The sequence below is a fragment of the Podarcis filfolensis genome (assembly GCF_964270895.1).
Source record: "Podarcis filfolensis genome assembly, chromosome: 1".
NCBI classification, from domain to species: Eukaryota; Metazoa; Chordata; class Lepidosauria; order Squamata; family Lacertidae; genus Podarcis; species Podarcis filfolensis.
This window is the reverse complement of record NC_139604.1, coordinates 37325640-37342970: the sequence shown is the minus strand read 5'-3', so window position 1 is coordinate 37342970 and position 17331 is coordinate 37325640. Positions and strand designations below refer to the sequence as shown.

The window sequence follows — 17331 nt, the reverse complement described above, 5'->3', positions numbered from 1 at the left end:
TAGGTGTATTTTTAGGATGATTAATAGGTTTGCTCTCTAGCTGTTTTGAATTGTGTATTTTATTTTTGGTACAAATTCAGAAAATGTTACATCTTTTCTTAAATGTCCTTTATTTGTTTCTGCATGTTTGGTTCTGCAATAGGCTGTGCCTCTAGTAACATATTAACTTGCTTACTTAACACTATCATTTTGTAGGGCAGGACATCTTACAACTAGGTTATTTTCCAGAACATTTGGCACAGCTAAGGTATGAATGTTGAACTTCTTCCCACATAAAGAAAACAACGTCTTGCTTTCAAAGAGATCCTGAGCCATTAATAGCAACTTAAGGATTGATAGGAGGTCCAAATATTACAGCCCATTTGGCGATCATACTTTTCCTGTCAGATATATTTGTGCCTACAATGCATTTAACTGGCATTATTATATATTTGCAAACGAGATTTTATTTCAAGCTAAGATTACTTCTCAACCCCTAACGCCCAACTTACCGGGAAACATACAGAAACGTCACTGTGACCAAGAATCTTAATACCTGCCATTTCTCAGGGGGTTGTTCCACGACAGATCATCACAAAACATAAATAACTACAACATCTCAGATTTTGATTAAAATTTCTATACTGGATTATCTCACAGGTCAAAGTCACTGGTGTGAATAAAAATTCCCTATGCCTTATAGTAGAACTTTCCAAACTGTGTGTTGCGACACGTTAGTGTGTTGGCTGCTGTGTGTAGGTGTGTCGCTTAAACGCTCCCCGCACTCTTCCCAGGGCTGGGAAGGGGTTAATTTAACCTCCACTTTGTTAGTAGAACTGAATTACTGTGATGTGAAATGATGCACGTCTAAAAAGTGTGTCACCAACATACTAAATTTGGAAAGCTCTGCCTAATAGTTTTTGAGTTGTGCGACTCAAATTGGGTCTATTAGACCCAACATCTTAAAGGAATGTGAACTACAGTTGCTTATGGGGCCCCTCTGAGATTAGGGACCCTGAAACTTAAGCTTCATAAGTTTCATAGTAGATCCACTTCTGGTCAAGCTATCGAATATGAGAACCAATGGGGATTTCTGTAAGATTAATCAACTCTCACAGCACCAAGTAAAGTAAACTATGTTATCCACAACTGTAAATCCAAGGAACATTCTTACTCTACTGTTCGAAGTAAAATAGACAATTGACTATCATCTAGGTTGGGGGTGTCTGGGCCAGTTCACTCCCGTGGAGATCACTCCATGGGCTGGATCGTGTCTGCGCAGACGCAATTTCCAGCACCGCGGAAGTGAGTTCCAGCTCTGCGCTGTGCCAGTTCAGTGCAGCGCATGGGGACTCACCAAGCGGGCAGATCGGTTCGGGAGCAGCTCATGGGCTGTTCAAACAATCCCCATGGGCCGCAGGTTGCTGACCCCTGATCTAGGTTCTTGGGAGTGTTCGGTACCTAGCAAACAACAGGAAAACTTCACCAGCTATTACTTATTGCAGGCAGCCAGTGTGCATTTCTCATATAGCCATCCTTCACTTTTTCAGCATCCCAGCTTCTGGCTGAGGATTCCTTCCCGCAGGTGCTGCTTCTGTGAGACTGACGTTGCTAATTAGCAGTAGTCTGCGTAGGCAGGTGAATTTGTTGTAACAACGGCTGGCATCAACCCTCAGCAAAGCTGGAACAAATCTATAGTAAAATTACAAGCAGCATGGCTATAAAGGATTGCTCTCCTCAAATGGGTGCAAACAATTCAGGCTTATTCCATAAACAGTGCTGGGTCTGTAATGCAAGGCATTCTCTTACACTGGTTATTGGATAGGTTATTATAGCATTTTTATTGTCTGATTCCCCCCCCCCAAGTTGTTTCAGTGCACTTTTAAAATATTAATATATTACTTCTGATATCTTATTGTGAGCTGCCATTGGACTTCCTTTTGGAATGAAAGGCAGCATACATAATCTGCAATGAAATTGAAATGGAATAGGTTCTGCTATAGTCCTCAAATATAAACAACAGCAACATTTGCTTTGCTCTACTAATGGTTCAGTCTTTTCATTTTATTCTTTCCTTTACTCTCTGCTGGTCCAAGACAGACAGCAAAAGTAACATGTTTACTCTTACCGCTCAAAATCAAATTCTTTGTGTGTTTGTCAGAAACTTGTATGTCTTCCTCCTCACTCATAATTTCTGGGGCAACTACCATACCTGTGTTAAAAGTAGCAGAGGAAGGGAAAGTCATGTGATTTTCGCACTCCAGAAAGGTGAGAGTGGGGACATGAGACACGGGGCCTTGTTATCAGTGGCCCCACCGTGACTACGGAACTCTTTCCCACCCAGATGTAATGTGCAGATGGCTTTTTCTTTGCAGGCCTTGAAGTGGCCATTAATGGCTCCTCTATTTCAGATAGCTTTTCAGTAAAAAATTGCTGCAGTCCTTTAAGGTTTTAATCAGCTGCAAGGTCTTTAAGGATTAACGTGTCTTAAATGGTATTATGTTGAGTTGAATCAGTCCTCTTTTAGTATGGCTGGTTTTATGGTTCTTACATTTTGGTACAGCTTGGGGATTTTGTAATATATTTGTTGTTGTTTTGCATTTCCATATGGAAGCCATCCTCGGAAACTAGACTTAAAACTCTTTTAAATAAATAAAACAAAAGGCCAAGTAGAGGGTAAGAACTTCCAAAATACTTTTGTGTATGTAGATATGTCCAGCAGTGGCAGGCTAATATGGAACATTGTTAAGTATGCAGAGCATAATAAATGCCTCCAGTGGAGATGGTGCCTGGCAAGCTAGAGGTCTTAGATGATCTCCCCAGGAAAAGTTGAGGTGGCAAAGTATCTCACTGGATTGAAGAAAAAACTAAATATATGGTATCAAATATATTTAAGGGCTCCATTTGTGCCCTACTGTAGACTGCATTACTTCTTAAAAAGAGATGAAAATCAAATGACTGAAGCCCCTCCCCTACATCATAAAACACTTTGCAGTTAGAAAATTTGTATTTCACGGGAAAAGGATCTAGTCTACCATCCTCTTTAGCTTGGTTGGGTATATAAAGCAGAGGCCTCTCATGTGGACCACTTGCGTCTGGTGATTCTGGTCAGGACAGTATAACCCTTTAGATGAGAGTAAATGGCTACTCCCAAGACCATTTCGGAACTTGGTGGCCATAATAAAGACTTCCACTTAAGGGGGAAACTGATTATCTAGTCCTCCTGCTATGTCCAGCATTCAGGTTTTAGCCATGTGTTGGCTAAAGGAGCTGAAATCTTCACAGCTAGGTTGACAAGCCAGTGTGGTGTAGTGGTTAAGAGCGGTGGACTCGTAATCTGGGGAACCGGGTTCGCGTCTCTGCTCCTCCACATGCAGCTGCTGGGTGACCTTGGGCTAGTCACACTTCTCTGAAGTCTCTCAGCCTCACTCACCTCACAGAGTGTTTGTTGTGGGGGAGGAAGGGAAAGGAGAATGTTAGCCGTTTTGAGACTCCTTAGGGTAGTGATAAAGCGGGATATCAAATCCAAACTACTCCTCTTCTTCTTCTTCTTCTTCTTCTTCTTCTTCTTCTTCTTCTTCTTCTTTCTTCTTCACATGCCATTTCCTCCCTGCAACTATGGGGTGCCCAATGGTTGTATGAATGGGTGAGATATTTGTGAACCCAAATCCATCAAAGTGAACTTGCCAGGAAGTTGATGCTGTAATGCTCAAAAAACCATTCCTTAAAGTATAAGCGATTTCTGCTATTACAACAATGAAATGGAAGGGGGAGACAACATTCTTATGAGAGGGCATTGCAAGTCTTGTTTTGGATATCACAACACAAAAGGCCTCTCTTTTCACCTGACATACCTTAGGTGGCAGGTCTGATGCCAGCATGTATAGCTTCCCTCATGTCCCCAAGATGGGGCAGCGGGGAGACACATTCAGATTTTCACATGGTAGATTTGTTATACGTCCTGTTTTTTAGAAAATGGTTTTTATTAAAGTTTTTTGTGTTACACGAGGAACAGGGAAAGGTACACATATTATTTCCACTTTCAATTCATAGACAGTTTGTTTACATTTAGTGAGAGACACTTTTGTCATAGACATCTTGCATTTGGGGGGAAAGAGATGGGATATTGTTCTTTCATTTTATTGCCTATTATTAGTGTTGGTGTTTGCGTCAGCATCACATTGGTTTTATTTATTTTTATAGATAATTTGAGAGGTTAGGGTGTCCTGAGCCTGGTTGGTTTCATTCAGTTAATTGCAGTGTGGCTTGTTTGTGTGTAGGGGGAGTAGGTTGTTGGGTCAGGTTAGCCATATTGATTTGTAAGCTGAATAGGTCATTTTCCTGTTGTGCATGTGATAAAGGGGAACCATACCAGGGTGAAGGTGTCCTCCTCTGCTTCTTCCTGTGCTAGTTTGAGTTTGTTGGTTAACTTTTCTAGTAGGGCGATTTCCCATACATTTTCATACCAGTGGTCTATGTTCCCTCCTGATAGGTCTTTTTAGTGTCTGCAGGGACGCGGGTGGCACTGTGGTCTAAACCACTGAGCCTCTTGGGCTTGCTGATCAGAAGGTCGGTGGTTCAAATCCCTGTGACAGAGTGAGCTCCTGTTGCTCTGTCCCAGCTCCTGCCAACCTAGCAGTTCAAAAGCGTGCCAGTGCAAGTAGATAAATAGGTACTGCTGCGGTAGGAAGGTAAACAGCGTTTCCGTGACAGTGTTCTGTTGTGCCAGAAGTGGTTTAGTCATGCTGGCCACATGGCCTGGAAAGCTGCCTGTGGACAAACGCTGGCTCCCTCAGCCTGAAAGTGAGATGAGTGCCACAAACCCATAGTCATCTTTGATTGGACTTAACCATCCAGGGGTCTTTTACCTTTACTTTTTACCCCAGTGTCTGGTTAACGTTTGTTCTAGCTGATGCAAAGTAAGTGACTTATGAGTTCTTTGTCATGTTGTTGTCGTGGAAGATAGGGCTAGTTCTGGAGTTGCTTCTATTACCTGTTTTGTTATTTTGGAAATTTCCTGCAGCACTGAAATCCAGAAGGACTGAACTTTGGGACACCCCAGTTGCTATTGCTATACATCCTTTTTAAGCTAGGTATTGTACCTGTAATCCCACTGAGGTGAAAATGGTTGTGCATGTCTTAGGTAAGAAAATATATAATCTTGTCTTCTTGTAAAACAGTTTTACAGGTGGTTCTTTGAAACTCCCGTTGAGAATTTTTCTTGGTGGTGCCAATATTTTAAAACATTAGCATCTCTCTCAGATCTATTATGATTGTCAGTTCTTTAGTTTTTTTCACCAAGCCTGTGATTTTGTATTAATGGTTAGTTGACTGTAATAAACATTCCTGCACTACACAGGAGTAGTACGCACTTCCCCTGCCCCCAACACAAAGACTTGCCTGCATATTGGAAAGTGGCAGGTGCAAGCTGTACAAAAAGAGGGCACCATTTCTTTCCAATTGCTTACATCTTCAACCTGTACCCAGATTAGCAGAGCAGAGTTAATATTACCATACTCCACACAATCGTTTGTGAAGCCTCCATTTCATTTATGATAAAGATGTTATATTTTAAGAAACTATTAATTAAGCCCGTCTGATTAGTGCCATATGGAGTGTGTTTTTTGTAATGGACACCAAGGCTACAGGCATGAGACTGTACTCTAGTAAAAGTCACATATAAATAGGAAGCATTACTGATTTTTAAATTTTTTTTTAAGCCTTAAATGAGTTCGTGCGTTGAGGGAATGTGGTAAACTGGAAGACTGGCAGGCTTCCATCACAAGGCAGTGCTCACTACATGACCCCACCCACTGATTTGATAAGAGACCTTTCTCTAAGGCATGGAACAGATGATACATCACTCTTTTCCTCTTCCCCCTTCTTCTATTGCCAATTTGCAGGAGCTTCTAAACTAGAAAACAGAGTTCAGGGCAGAAAGAAATCTATCTTTTATACAGCCTTTCTGGTAGGTTAGCAGAAACAGACAGTTGCAGGTTGCCATCTTGTAGATACCATTTGTCATCCGTGTTCCCTTAGTAGAACAATAAATTATTTTTAAAGATCAAGCAGTGTCATTAAAATAAAGCCTTTCAGTGGAATAGTTTATGCTTACGTTTACAGTGTTAAGACCAACAGAGTTCAATGGGAGTTACTCCCTGGTAAGAGTGCATAGCATTGCAGCCGTAGGCCCATTCTTTGCTAGTGATATATGTGCATTCATAACATATTCGTAGTAAACTCTTTCAACTCCAGCAACCTTACATACATAGTTTAAATAAAACATCTCTATATGAAGTTGAAGCTGTTCAGTGGAGCATGACAGACGTATTAGAATGGCACTGTCATAGTGTGGAGTGCAGTTCATAAGCAGCTGGTGAATCTAAAGGCCAGGGCCCCCCTGACTTGCTGTAAGGTGGTAGCTATACTGATTTCTGTGGAATTTTTGTTTGAAAAGTGTCCATTTATGATGTCTCTTCAATAAGATGCCTTGCAGAGAAAATTGGCGGGGGGGGGGGCATGTTTCTTGTACCACATGCAGAATGGATGAGAAATAAAACTGAGCGGTCAGCTCTTGTAAGGGTGTCCTAAATGTCTTAGGTTGCATTACTGAAGGTTGTCTTTAAAGCCCTATCATTTAAACGGAATTGTCTTGCTTTTTGTCTTGAGAACTCTTGAAAGCCTTGCTGCTTGAACTGTGCTAACAATCGTTTATCAGCAATCATTCACACTGTAAGTTATTGCTGTTTGGGGCCAATTCAAATGTTAACACTTTTCAAGTGGAGAATGTAAAAAGAAAAGAAAAATTCTGTGACACTGTAATGGTCATATTGCATCATCTAGAAGACAACCTGACTGCAAATAGCATACTGGGCTCAAAACACCGCCTAGAAGCCCAGCCTCCCATTGAATTTAGCACTCTACATGAATTTTGGAACAGTTATGGGGTAGTAAGCAGCATACAGGCCAGACCTAGCACCAGGGGCGCCCCAGGATGGCGTTTTAGTAGTGGGTGAGCAGTGGTACTACTTTTGATGGGAGTCAAGCCCTACCACCATCTTAATTTACACAGAATGCAATCTCATTCAAAAGAAACAGTTACCTACCCAATGTTAAAATATCTCCCAGGAGGCCAAGTGAAGATGGCAGTGAGTTGTGTTACTGTCACTTCTGTGGCCACATGGGGGCAGGGGTACATCAGTAACACTATGACAAGCATTCCCTGAACACCTGGTGATTTAATATTTGTATTACTGTTTTCCAACAACAAATGTTGAGCTCAAGGCAGCTCACAATAATACCAACAGCACTGTGGGGGGAAACCATTGTAAACACTGTAATATCAAACACAGATAACATACAAATAACTCCAACAATGAATTCATCGAAACAATTACAATTCCATACCCCACAAGTATCCTGGTAAAAACTAGGACCCCCCGTTTTTTCGTGTGAGAGAGTATGGCAGCCATTTCAGGTGCTGCAATCTTGCCCTGAAAAAAAGTATTTCGTTTTGGTTCCATGAGTCACATGACTCATGCAGGAGCACATCTGGGAAGATGTACATCCTGGTTTTGGTCTGTGATGGGTCGCATCCCCCTTGGCAGTAAAACTATGTTTGCCCTTCAGCTCCCACTCCACTTGATCTGGGTGCAGGGCTGGGCCCAGTCCCATCTGCAGCTTCAGGCTCTCTATGAAAGGTGGCCCAGCAGAGGCGAAGACCAGGGACATGAAGAAGTGGCTCTGGATTAAAGCTCTGGCTTGATGTTGGTTTATAAACCAGCATGTGGTCATAGGTCATGTCTAGACAATTGCCTACCGTATTTTTCGCTCCATAAGACACACACTTTTCCTCCTAAAAAGTAAGGGGAAATGTCTGTGTGTCTTATGGAGCGAATGCACTGGGTGGCAGAGGGATCCCTCAGCTACCGCTGCAGTCGTGAGCTGAGGGATGCCTCCGCAGCCAGAGCCATGGCTCCCATCCATTGCTCACTGTGAAGCCAGCAGAGCAAGAGCTGCTGCGTTGCTATCGCTATTGCTCTGCTGGCTTCAGCGATAACTACGCAGCTTGCTCTGATGGCTTCTCTGTGAAGCGAGAAGAGGGACGGAAGCGGCTCCATGTAAGGGCTCCGTGTAAGGGCTCCCTTCTGTTCCTCCTCCCGCTTCACTGGGAACCCAGCAGAACAAGAGTTGCTGCGCTGCACTGCTCTGCTGCACAGTGCCTCTTGTTCTGCTAGCTTCCCAGCGAAGTGGGAGGAGGGGTGGACGGGAGCAAGAAAAGCAAGAGCCGGTTACATGCTCTGCATGGAATTTTTTTTTTCTTGCTTTCCCCCTTCTAAAAACTAGGTGCGTCTTATGGAGCGAAAAATACGGTAATATTACAGTGATCTGCTTCCACAGGAGAAAGAACATGAAGGACATTAAGGAGAAGAAACGTGTTTCAACATACCACCAAGGAGAATACGAAGAAAGGGCTCCAGTGCCTGTTAAGAGGAAATAATACAGAGTTTATCCAGTATCTTGGATCCAAAAATATCATTTCCACCATAAGATGGACCTTTTTCATCATATTGCCAACATTTCAATTTTTTTTTCTCACTTCTATTTCATTCTCTCTAATAATTAAATCAAGATTTTAGTTATAATTGAAGCATCACTGAAAAATGAGAGCGCCACTGCATTTTCTGTTTAGTGAAGTTTCTTTTCTTTTAGTTGAATTCATTTTTTAACCAATTCCTTTCTTTTTTTGCCACCAGGATAGCAGCCAAGGAGAACGTGAATCTTATGTCACAGCAGAGTTTGGGGATTGTTTTTGGACCGACGCTCCTTCGGCCTGAAAAAGAGACAGGCTCCATGGCAGTGAACATGCTATACCAAAACCAGATTGTTGAGCTAATGTTAAGCGAGTACACCAAGATCTTCAACTGCGAGAAAGACTGACAGACAGGGAGTGTTACTGAATATATTCACATCTGTCTTTGAATCTAATATTTTTACATTTCTGTAAACATCTTTCTGAAACATTTCTTTCCCCCTCAAGTGACAGATGCCTCGTTTTGTGAAAACTTAATGACAATTTTGTCTTTAAATTTCCAAACATTGGAATAAAAATACATTGTCAATATTTGCTTATATGTACTCAGCATTAACCCTTTGAATGAATCATTCTCTGCCAGCACTCCGCCCCCAGGGCTTTGCCATTATGCATGCCTTCATTTTACAGCTGGGATTTGACAATTTCGCCAAATCCAGATGAAAGATAGCTTAGAGGCATATGCAATGGCACTCCCAGACAAGCAGGGTTGGAGGTTAATGGGTTTAAATTGGCTTTTGGAACAATTAAATTGGTGTAGTGATGCAGTCTATCACTTAATAACAGGTATGTACACGTAAAATAATTTTGTGTGGAAAACATCACGTTGAATGATGAAAGCTACAGGTTCAAAACATGGTCATAGATTTTCACACAGGCCTGTAACAAAAACTCAGCCTAAATCATCATAGGTTGGGGTGCTGTAAATGTTTCATTTGCAAACTTAAGAATGAAATTAATCCCTGAGCCTCATTGTTTCAAATGCAACAGCAGCAGTGCATCAAGTTACCCAATTGCTCATTTTGAATGCAACATCCATTTTGAATTTTCCAACACTTTATCCGACTTTGCTCTTTCCCCAGCTATGTCATGTTTTGTAGAAATTTTTATTATGCTCCCGAAGATGCTTTATTGGTGAACTGCATTAAATTCATCTAGAAAGAACTTTTTTTAAAGCCTTTTCATATGCCCTTAGGATTACTTGGCTAGACTTGAATCAATTTATACATTTGATGGTTAGTTTCAGTTGTCATGGATAAACAAAAGGGTAACTGTCTAGAATATATCAAATATTGTTTTATTCTGAAATGTATGTTTCCAGCTATACACATCCCCTACCCTGTTTTGTAAAAGTATTCCGCTGATAAAATGTAGACTTATGTTTGACAGCTTTTTAATCAAGTTCAAAGAGAATAAATAAAACTAATCCAGTGTGGTAAAAGAGTCCGCCTGGCTATCGATTTGTTCATAAAATGAAAAATAAACCATGTAAATAAAATGTGTGAAAATGCAGATCTAGAAGCAAATATTTTGAGCAATTAACCCCCCCCCAAATATAGGATTAATGCATAAATCTGCTGTGTATGAGAGATATGTCTCAAGTATCAAATCTAATAGTCAGGAATTACAATGTCATTGTTCAACACCGTTTCTCAGCCTACTATGTTGTTAAGCAGTTGAAGCTGTGTTTTAAAATGATCATCAAGGAAAATAAATGTACAAGGATGCTGCTGCTTCATTAAACAACTACAAGCACCAGGATTAATGGGTAAGATATGCAGAATCCACAAGTGAAAAAGGACTAAGCTATTGCTGAAGCAACCACAACGTTAGTACAGAACGGTGAGAATGAAGAAAGAGACACCAAGCAGGAGCCAGTCAGAACAATTTAAGAGAAAGAAGTAAAACTTTAGGATACACATGTCCAGTTGTAAGATGTCTCAGGGTTGGTGATGCATGGCATGATTACCTTCTTGCTGAACATGTGGATGGTTCTGTCATTCTTGGCAATGTTTACTATCGACTAGAGGGAGGGGGTGTTTTTGTGGCTGGAATCAGATTCTGACCCCAAGAGGTTGTTAAATTACCTATTTATTTGTAGATAGGTCATAAAATTTATATACTGCTTGATTGGGATGGGGGGTGGGAACCAACCCTCAAAGCAGTTTACAAGACAAATCAATAATATTGTGTCCAAAAAGTGTGAACAGACTCACTGAACTTCCATTTCCCTCCGGACAGGAATTAAATCAGAAAGAATTGGACATGAGAATGTTCAGAATATCAGCCGAACTGCAGTGCTCATGCCAGAAATTGAATTTTGGCTTTCCCATGGGCTGACATAAAGCATGGCTCTTTTAGCCACCCAATTGGGGTGAGGGGAGAAGCCAGGGCAAGCACAGACTGTCATGGGAGGAAATTAATAGTTCAGGGCCTATTTAGGAGAGAGTCTGGAAAACAAGGTAGCTTATGACTTTGTGCGTCCATGATGTACTCACACCTGCCCTCAAAGTGCTTCATTTCTGACCTTATCATTGGCACACCACCACCAGCATCTACAGGCATACCAGTGTGTGTGGGGGGGTGTCCTTGGCAGGGTAAGTGCTCTCCACCACTGGGCCTCAGAAGAAGGAGGTGCCCCCCAAAAAAATAGTAATTTGATTCAGTACATCCCGCTAACTTACTGCAACAATTTTCATTCAGTGTTTGTAAAATGTGAACTAGCCAGAGAGATGGGCATTCTTAGGGCATAATCATATACTACAGAAAAAGGAGGAGGCACCTGTCTTCCTAGCATGCAGCCTTACAGGCCTCTGTCCGGCCCTTGGCACTCTCCCCAGGCCACATCTCTTCCTCCCAGGCCACACCATGCACTGGCCATGCTCCATGCCTGGCTGGAAGGTGTTCTTGAAGTGTATCCTGCTTGTCTGGATGGAAGGGGTCTGTGTCTGTGTGTGTGTGTGTGTGTGTGTGTGTGTGTGTGTGTGTGAGAGAGAGAGAGAGAGAGAGAGAGAGAGAGAGAGAGCGCCTCTACATCTTACATGGCTAGAATATAGTAAACCCCCCTACCCATAACGACGTCCACCTTTTGTGCACCAAACAAAACATGTAGTCTAAAATGCTAATGGATAATAACACTGCTATTTTTCTAGAAAAAGAAGTGTCAGAACTCACCGTGAACGTGTCCCTTGCTCTCTTATAATGGCAACGGCACCCGCCTGAGAAGTGACGGAACTGAGTTCCAGCAAGTTCCAGCTGGGGGGAAAAAAGCCCTGGGTAATAAGTAATTTTACAATTTTGTTTCATATGCAGAAATGTTGATTGTGCAGAAATGCTTTTGTGTTTGTTCTTTCCCCTTTGCACTAACATAAACTATAGTCTGTGAACTTGCTCCTCTTCTCTACTTCTCATTAGCTATTGGGAGTTGCTTAGATAACTGCAGGCAGGATTGAGCCTACAGTTCTGCTAATGAGACAAAAGTAGCAGTTTACATCCCTGCACTAATTAAATATGTGATATTATAGTTAGGATTGCTATTTGGTCTAGTACTGTTATGATAGTACATATGATTAGTATTGTACTGTGTAGTGAAGCATGTTATCTTCACAGCCATCAAGAGCACAAGTGGCTCCTTGAGAAAGCCACATGACTTAATGCTCCTGTCTGCTGTTTCTTTCTCTCCCCGCTCTCTTCCCCCTCTATGTGAAAACATTGCCTTGATGCAAAGGTGTGATTCTTCATCAAGTGCCCAATGGGGGTGTTTCATCCAAACTCCAGCCACATGATAATCTTGTCTCAACATGAAGTAGCCTTAAGCATGAAGGAAGGTTTATATCTCATACATTTTTAATCCTACTCTAGCAAGTGTAACTTATTACCTTTATATGTTAAATCCCTCTATGTTCTAAAGCTTATTGATATCAAGGAAGGAAGCTTCGCTGGTTGTTATAACCCCGAGCCTCCTTAAGATCACTAACTTATCTTCCCCATCCCATCCCATTTCTTTCCTCTGGTTCTACTTTCGCAGCCACTAACGTGGATTTAGAATCATCATTCCTTGCTTACAAGGCACAGTTTTCAGGTTATTTAATGTGAAGCAGTTCTTACCACCCTTTCGTTTCCCTTAAAATGCAGCAGTAAATGCAATGGGCCCCCTTGCTTTCAATAATGATTCATGAAACTATTTCAGTGGCAGAGACAAAACAATAGCCCACAGACATTTTGAGCGTTAAAACAGAGGGCAATTCATCAACCAGCATTCTTTCTGCCATTTTGTCAAGCTGCCCGTGGGTTTGGATCAGGGGTTCTTTCTTAGTTTTGGCCCATGTTCTTCCATTGCTCTTCTCCAGGGCTTTTTTTCTAGAAAAAGAGGTGCCAGAACTTGTTGACCTTTCTTTAGGGGGAGCACCCAGCCAAAGGTGTTGCTCTCAGTGTTGTAGAGAACCACACATGGCTTAGGCTATGTAGCGTGTGGGAGAGTGAGCTGATCACACCCTAAAACAAAGGAGAGAATGTTTTCAAGGCTCATAAGAACATAAGGGAGCCGTATGTTCCCTATAACCAGCCACAGTCAACAATTTGGCTGCAGCTCTTTGAGACAGTTGAATTTTTTGAGCACTCTTCAAAGGCAGCTGGGTGGATACCAGGAAGGCAGTTTCCTATGTTCCTCTTTGTTTATTGATGGAAAAGGGTGAGACCACACTGCAATACGTTATCCTTCTCCACTCAAACACTACTAGCTAGGACCCATTTACCTAAATTACAGAAGCTGAGAGGGAAATATAAATATACTGGAAGACACCTTCAACACAGCACAGGTGTATGCTCTGTCCCCAAACTGCTTTTCTTTTTAACCACAATTCCCAGTGAGCTTTCCTTTCTGAAACCATAGTGCTATAAAGTATTTATGCCAGCTTACGATTTCTTCTTCTTGCACTAGTATCTTTTTTTATATAAAAAACCCCAACCCTTATTAAAAATGCAAAAGGACTTTAGAGGTACTCTGCATATTCAGCGGTGTCTGTCTGTGTGTGTGTGTGTGTGTGTGTGTGTGTTTGGGTGAGTGAGAAAGACATCAACAATAAATGAGCCAGCTAAACAATAAAGAAAGATCTCTTATCCCGTGGCGCAATGAATGTTTTATTAATAAATGGTTTCCTTTCTTATTTCTCATAGAACCATGTTTTGGAGTCAATTGCTGTGGTCCAGAAAATTCTTTTCTGATGGGTGTCAGAGGCCAAATGCCACTCTTAAGTGCTGCCTAATTAATTTTGTACTGCCGATCTACATGTACATTCCTCTGCATGCATATATCTGCTGCTTCCATTGGAATAGGGCAACCAGCACACTCTTAGGTGCATCCCCAGCCCCCAATATAATATAAAGACAAAAGCACTTAGTAGAGCCATACCGTGTTGCAGGCTTCCAGCAATGGTACAAAAATGCATTTCAGCTTCTATTTTCACTTCAGCATCCATATCAGCTGCATTTTTCAAATGCTGGGGACGTGGCTAACATTTGCCTGTTAAAGATAACAACAGAAAGATGCTGAGTATTGTTCTAATTCTCAAGTTTGATAATTTCAAATGTGACAGCTCCCCTTCCCACACTTAATCTAGCCAGGTGAACTCTAAGAGCGGTGGGGCCTGGGGAGAGAGGCAGATCTAGAGACCTCATAGGCTGCATTAGTCCCCGTGGGTTAGAGACTCCCCATTGCTTACCAATCCCACCCCCAATCATTTTAACTGGGAATGCCAAGAACTGAAACTTGCCCACTCCACTTGCTCTACCACTAAGCTACACATCCCTTCCCTAATGTTTTAAGGCACTGAAATGGGCACACTCATTTAAACAAATGGCAAGTTGAGCCTAAATCCTGACGGCATTTTTATTTTATTTTAAAGGAATTGGTAAAGTTTACCAAAGTATAGCCATCAGCTAGACAAGACTACATTGGGTGCATTTTTCAAGGGGGAATGATATGGGGACTGGACATGGGGCACTTATTTTTTATTTCTTTTATCAATTAAATTTATATACTGCCCTTCTTTTGAAGATCACAGGGCGGTTTACAATATAAAAACACATAAATACGTAACAACATGACCACCACACACATTGTTTAAAAGGCCATATATAGTTTAATTAGCCAAAGACCTGGTTATAGAGAAATGCTTTCACCTGGCGTCTAAAGCTATGTAACAAAGGTGTCAGGTGAGCCTCCCTGGGGAGAACACTCTACCAGCAGGGAGCCACCACAGAAAAGGCCATTCTCATATTGACACCCTCCGGGTCTCGTGGAAGGGGCATATGAAGATGATGGTCACGGGGTCCAGATTCGTTCACATGAGAAGAGGCGGCTCTTATGGTATTGCAGTCCTGAGCTGTTTAAAAGACTGCATGAACCCCCCCCCTTTTTGGGATGAGTACAACTGGCCTTTGGTTTACTCAGAAGTAGGACCCACTGAACCCAATGAGCTAACTCCCAAGTGAACATGCATGAAACTGCAGCCAGGCTGAAATTGTATGTACAATGGGAACGATTCCCATGGAGCACAATGAGATATAACTCTGAGTATACATAGATTGGATCAAACTTTAATCCTTATTCTGTAACTTGTGTGTATTCTCTCTTTAGCCTAAAACATGACCTCCCACATGCTTGTGTGGGTTTTTTTTTTTTAAAAAGTGCAAAATATGTTGACCCAGTGTGTAGGTGTGCAGATAACAATAAAATGGGGATCAATATGTTAAACACAGGGCCTCTGTTTGTGATGCTAATTCTGTGTTCATAAAAAGTGCATTAGTAAAGTGTCTGCCCTACACTGTAATGCCTGATCTTCTCCCCATAGATTGTCTCTTTCAGTGCCCTGTTAACATCTACTTTAACATACCATCTCATATTATATTGAAATGAGATCTGGCACTTTTGGGGTCCTGTGCAAGATGAAAAAATGGGTCTCCAGCAGTCTTCCTCTTAGACATAATTGAAAAAGAGGCAGGCACGGGGGCATGCTGTGATTCACGCTGCCAGACAGTGATCTTGAATCATTCAAATTATGAGAATACCGAGACAGCTGTGCGCAAAAAAAGATGACAATTTGCCATACTGTTGTTGTGAAAATGAAAATTTGAATCTAGTGGTTCAGTATGAAATTGGAGGAAAAGCAACCCTACCCAGTTATGCTGGGATCTTTCAGTAGGCTATATGTTCAGAAAGTTCAATGATAATTCCCCACCTTCAGTAGGAGGTATTGTGCTGTAGATAGCTTGTTTGGCCTTTTTTTGTGGGGAAGTGTCATAGCTGACCCAGGCTGACTGTAGTACCCATATATCTTTCCATCAGCCTTGCTTAGATCATGAAGATTTAAGCTTTCATTTGGGGTTATGTTGCTGATCCACAGCATTGATGTGTATCCTCTAAAAGACAAGACAAAATGGAAGAGGGAAAGCCTTGAGGAAATGAATGGAATAGGCCTACACAAGTGGGTCCTAATTTGCAATATGGAAAGCATATTATTTGAAAGCACCTACAATCCACAAAGAGGAACTGTTAGCCTATGGGGTTAACAAAGCACAGCTGCGGTCCTAATCTGACCCATTAGAATAGTTTCCCCAAGACACGCCCCCCTGCCCAACGTCTTCTGACATATATAAAGTCAGGTGTGGAACAGGTAAAGCGGTGGATTCCTGCCTAAAGTAGGGTTTGAACGCACCATCGAACAACTGATCACTGGCACTTTCAAATCTCTGTGCTTGTGCTCATGTGATTTGAGCTCAAACCACACAGGCAAAGGAAAACACTTCACCTGGTATTACAGTAAGGGATGTCAGGCAATTTATCTCACCCTCCCTTGGAATATCCTGCAGTTTAAAGCTGGGCTTTGAGTGTTTCCTCAAACATCGTTTCCGTAGCACTCCTTAATGCAGCCAACTTGGTACCATCTAGCTGTTCTGTGCTACAACTCCCATCACACACCATATATCTAAAGCATCTTTAAAGAGCGCCCTTCCCCTCAAAAAATCATAGTCCTGTAGTTTACCTCTCACAGGGCTACAATTCCCAGCATCCGTAACAAACATAAAGTTCCCAGGATTCAGTGTGCCTGTTTTTAACTGTGTACAAAGCCTATGCCAGCACGATAAAAATTGAATTTAATAGCAGCAGCAACACAACAACAAAAACAATGGGGGATTCATCTCTCAAATCATTTCCATCATATATGCACAGGGGATCCCATGTGAAACCCTCCAAAAATTTTCAGCTACAATTGTCACCCTTGTTGATCACAGGCCCTGCAAACTGGGGGCTCCAAAACAGTTGGTGGGGGCAGGCTGGGGCAGGCTGCCTTAATGCCTCTTGTTTGGGGCTGTGAATTATTATTTTTTATGTGTTCCATCTATATCTCACCATCAAGTTCTTGTATTCACACCACCCAAAAGAAAGCAACGTCAAAAGAGAGAATGCAGGGACACAGGCGCTTTGCTAGGAAGACGGTGACCTAGAAATGGAAGCACCTGCGATAATGCAAGGAAGTCCAAAAAGGGGCTCTTTCAGCATAAAAACAGGTACATGGAGGGGACTTCCCAGTCCTGTCTGTTGAAGCTCAAAGTGCCAGCCATTCTCTCCACCCTGCCAGCCTGGCTCCCCCCCTATTTAACAGTAATCAGTTTTCAGGTCACAGTTGCTAGGACTGGAAACTCCAAGATGACTTCAAAAGGGCAAATTGCTAACCAAATTTTCCACACTCTCTTTTTCT

At 41.9% G+C, this 17331-nt stretch overlaps 1 protein-coding gene across 17 annotated transcripts in view; it reads left to right on the top strand.

The window, feature by feature from the left end:
• ARHGAP15 (Rho GTPase activating protein 15) overlaps positions 1–10013 on the top strand; it is a 378516-nt gene extending 368503 nt beyond the window's left edge. For all 17 annotated transcript variants that reach the window (XM_083582650.1, XM_083582652.1, XM_083582658.1 and 14 more), the window contains one exon: positions 8736–10013. In XM_083582650.1, coding sequence (XP_083438776.1) covers positions 8736–8919 — 184 coding nt within the window. In that variant the 3' untranslated portion in view covers positions 8920–10013. The remainder of the gene's footprint in view (positions 1–8735) is intronic.
• Positions 10014–17331: the final 7318 nt, after the last annotated feature.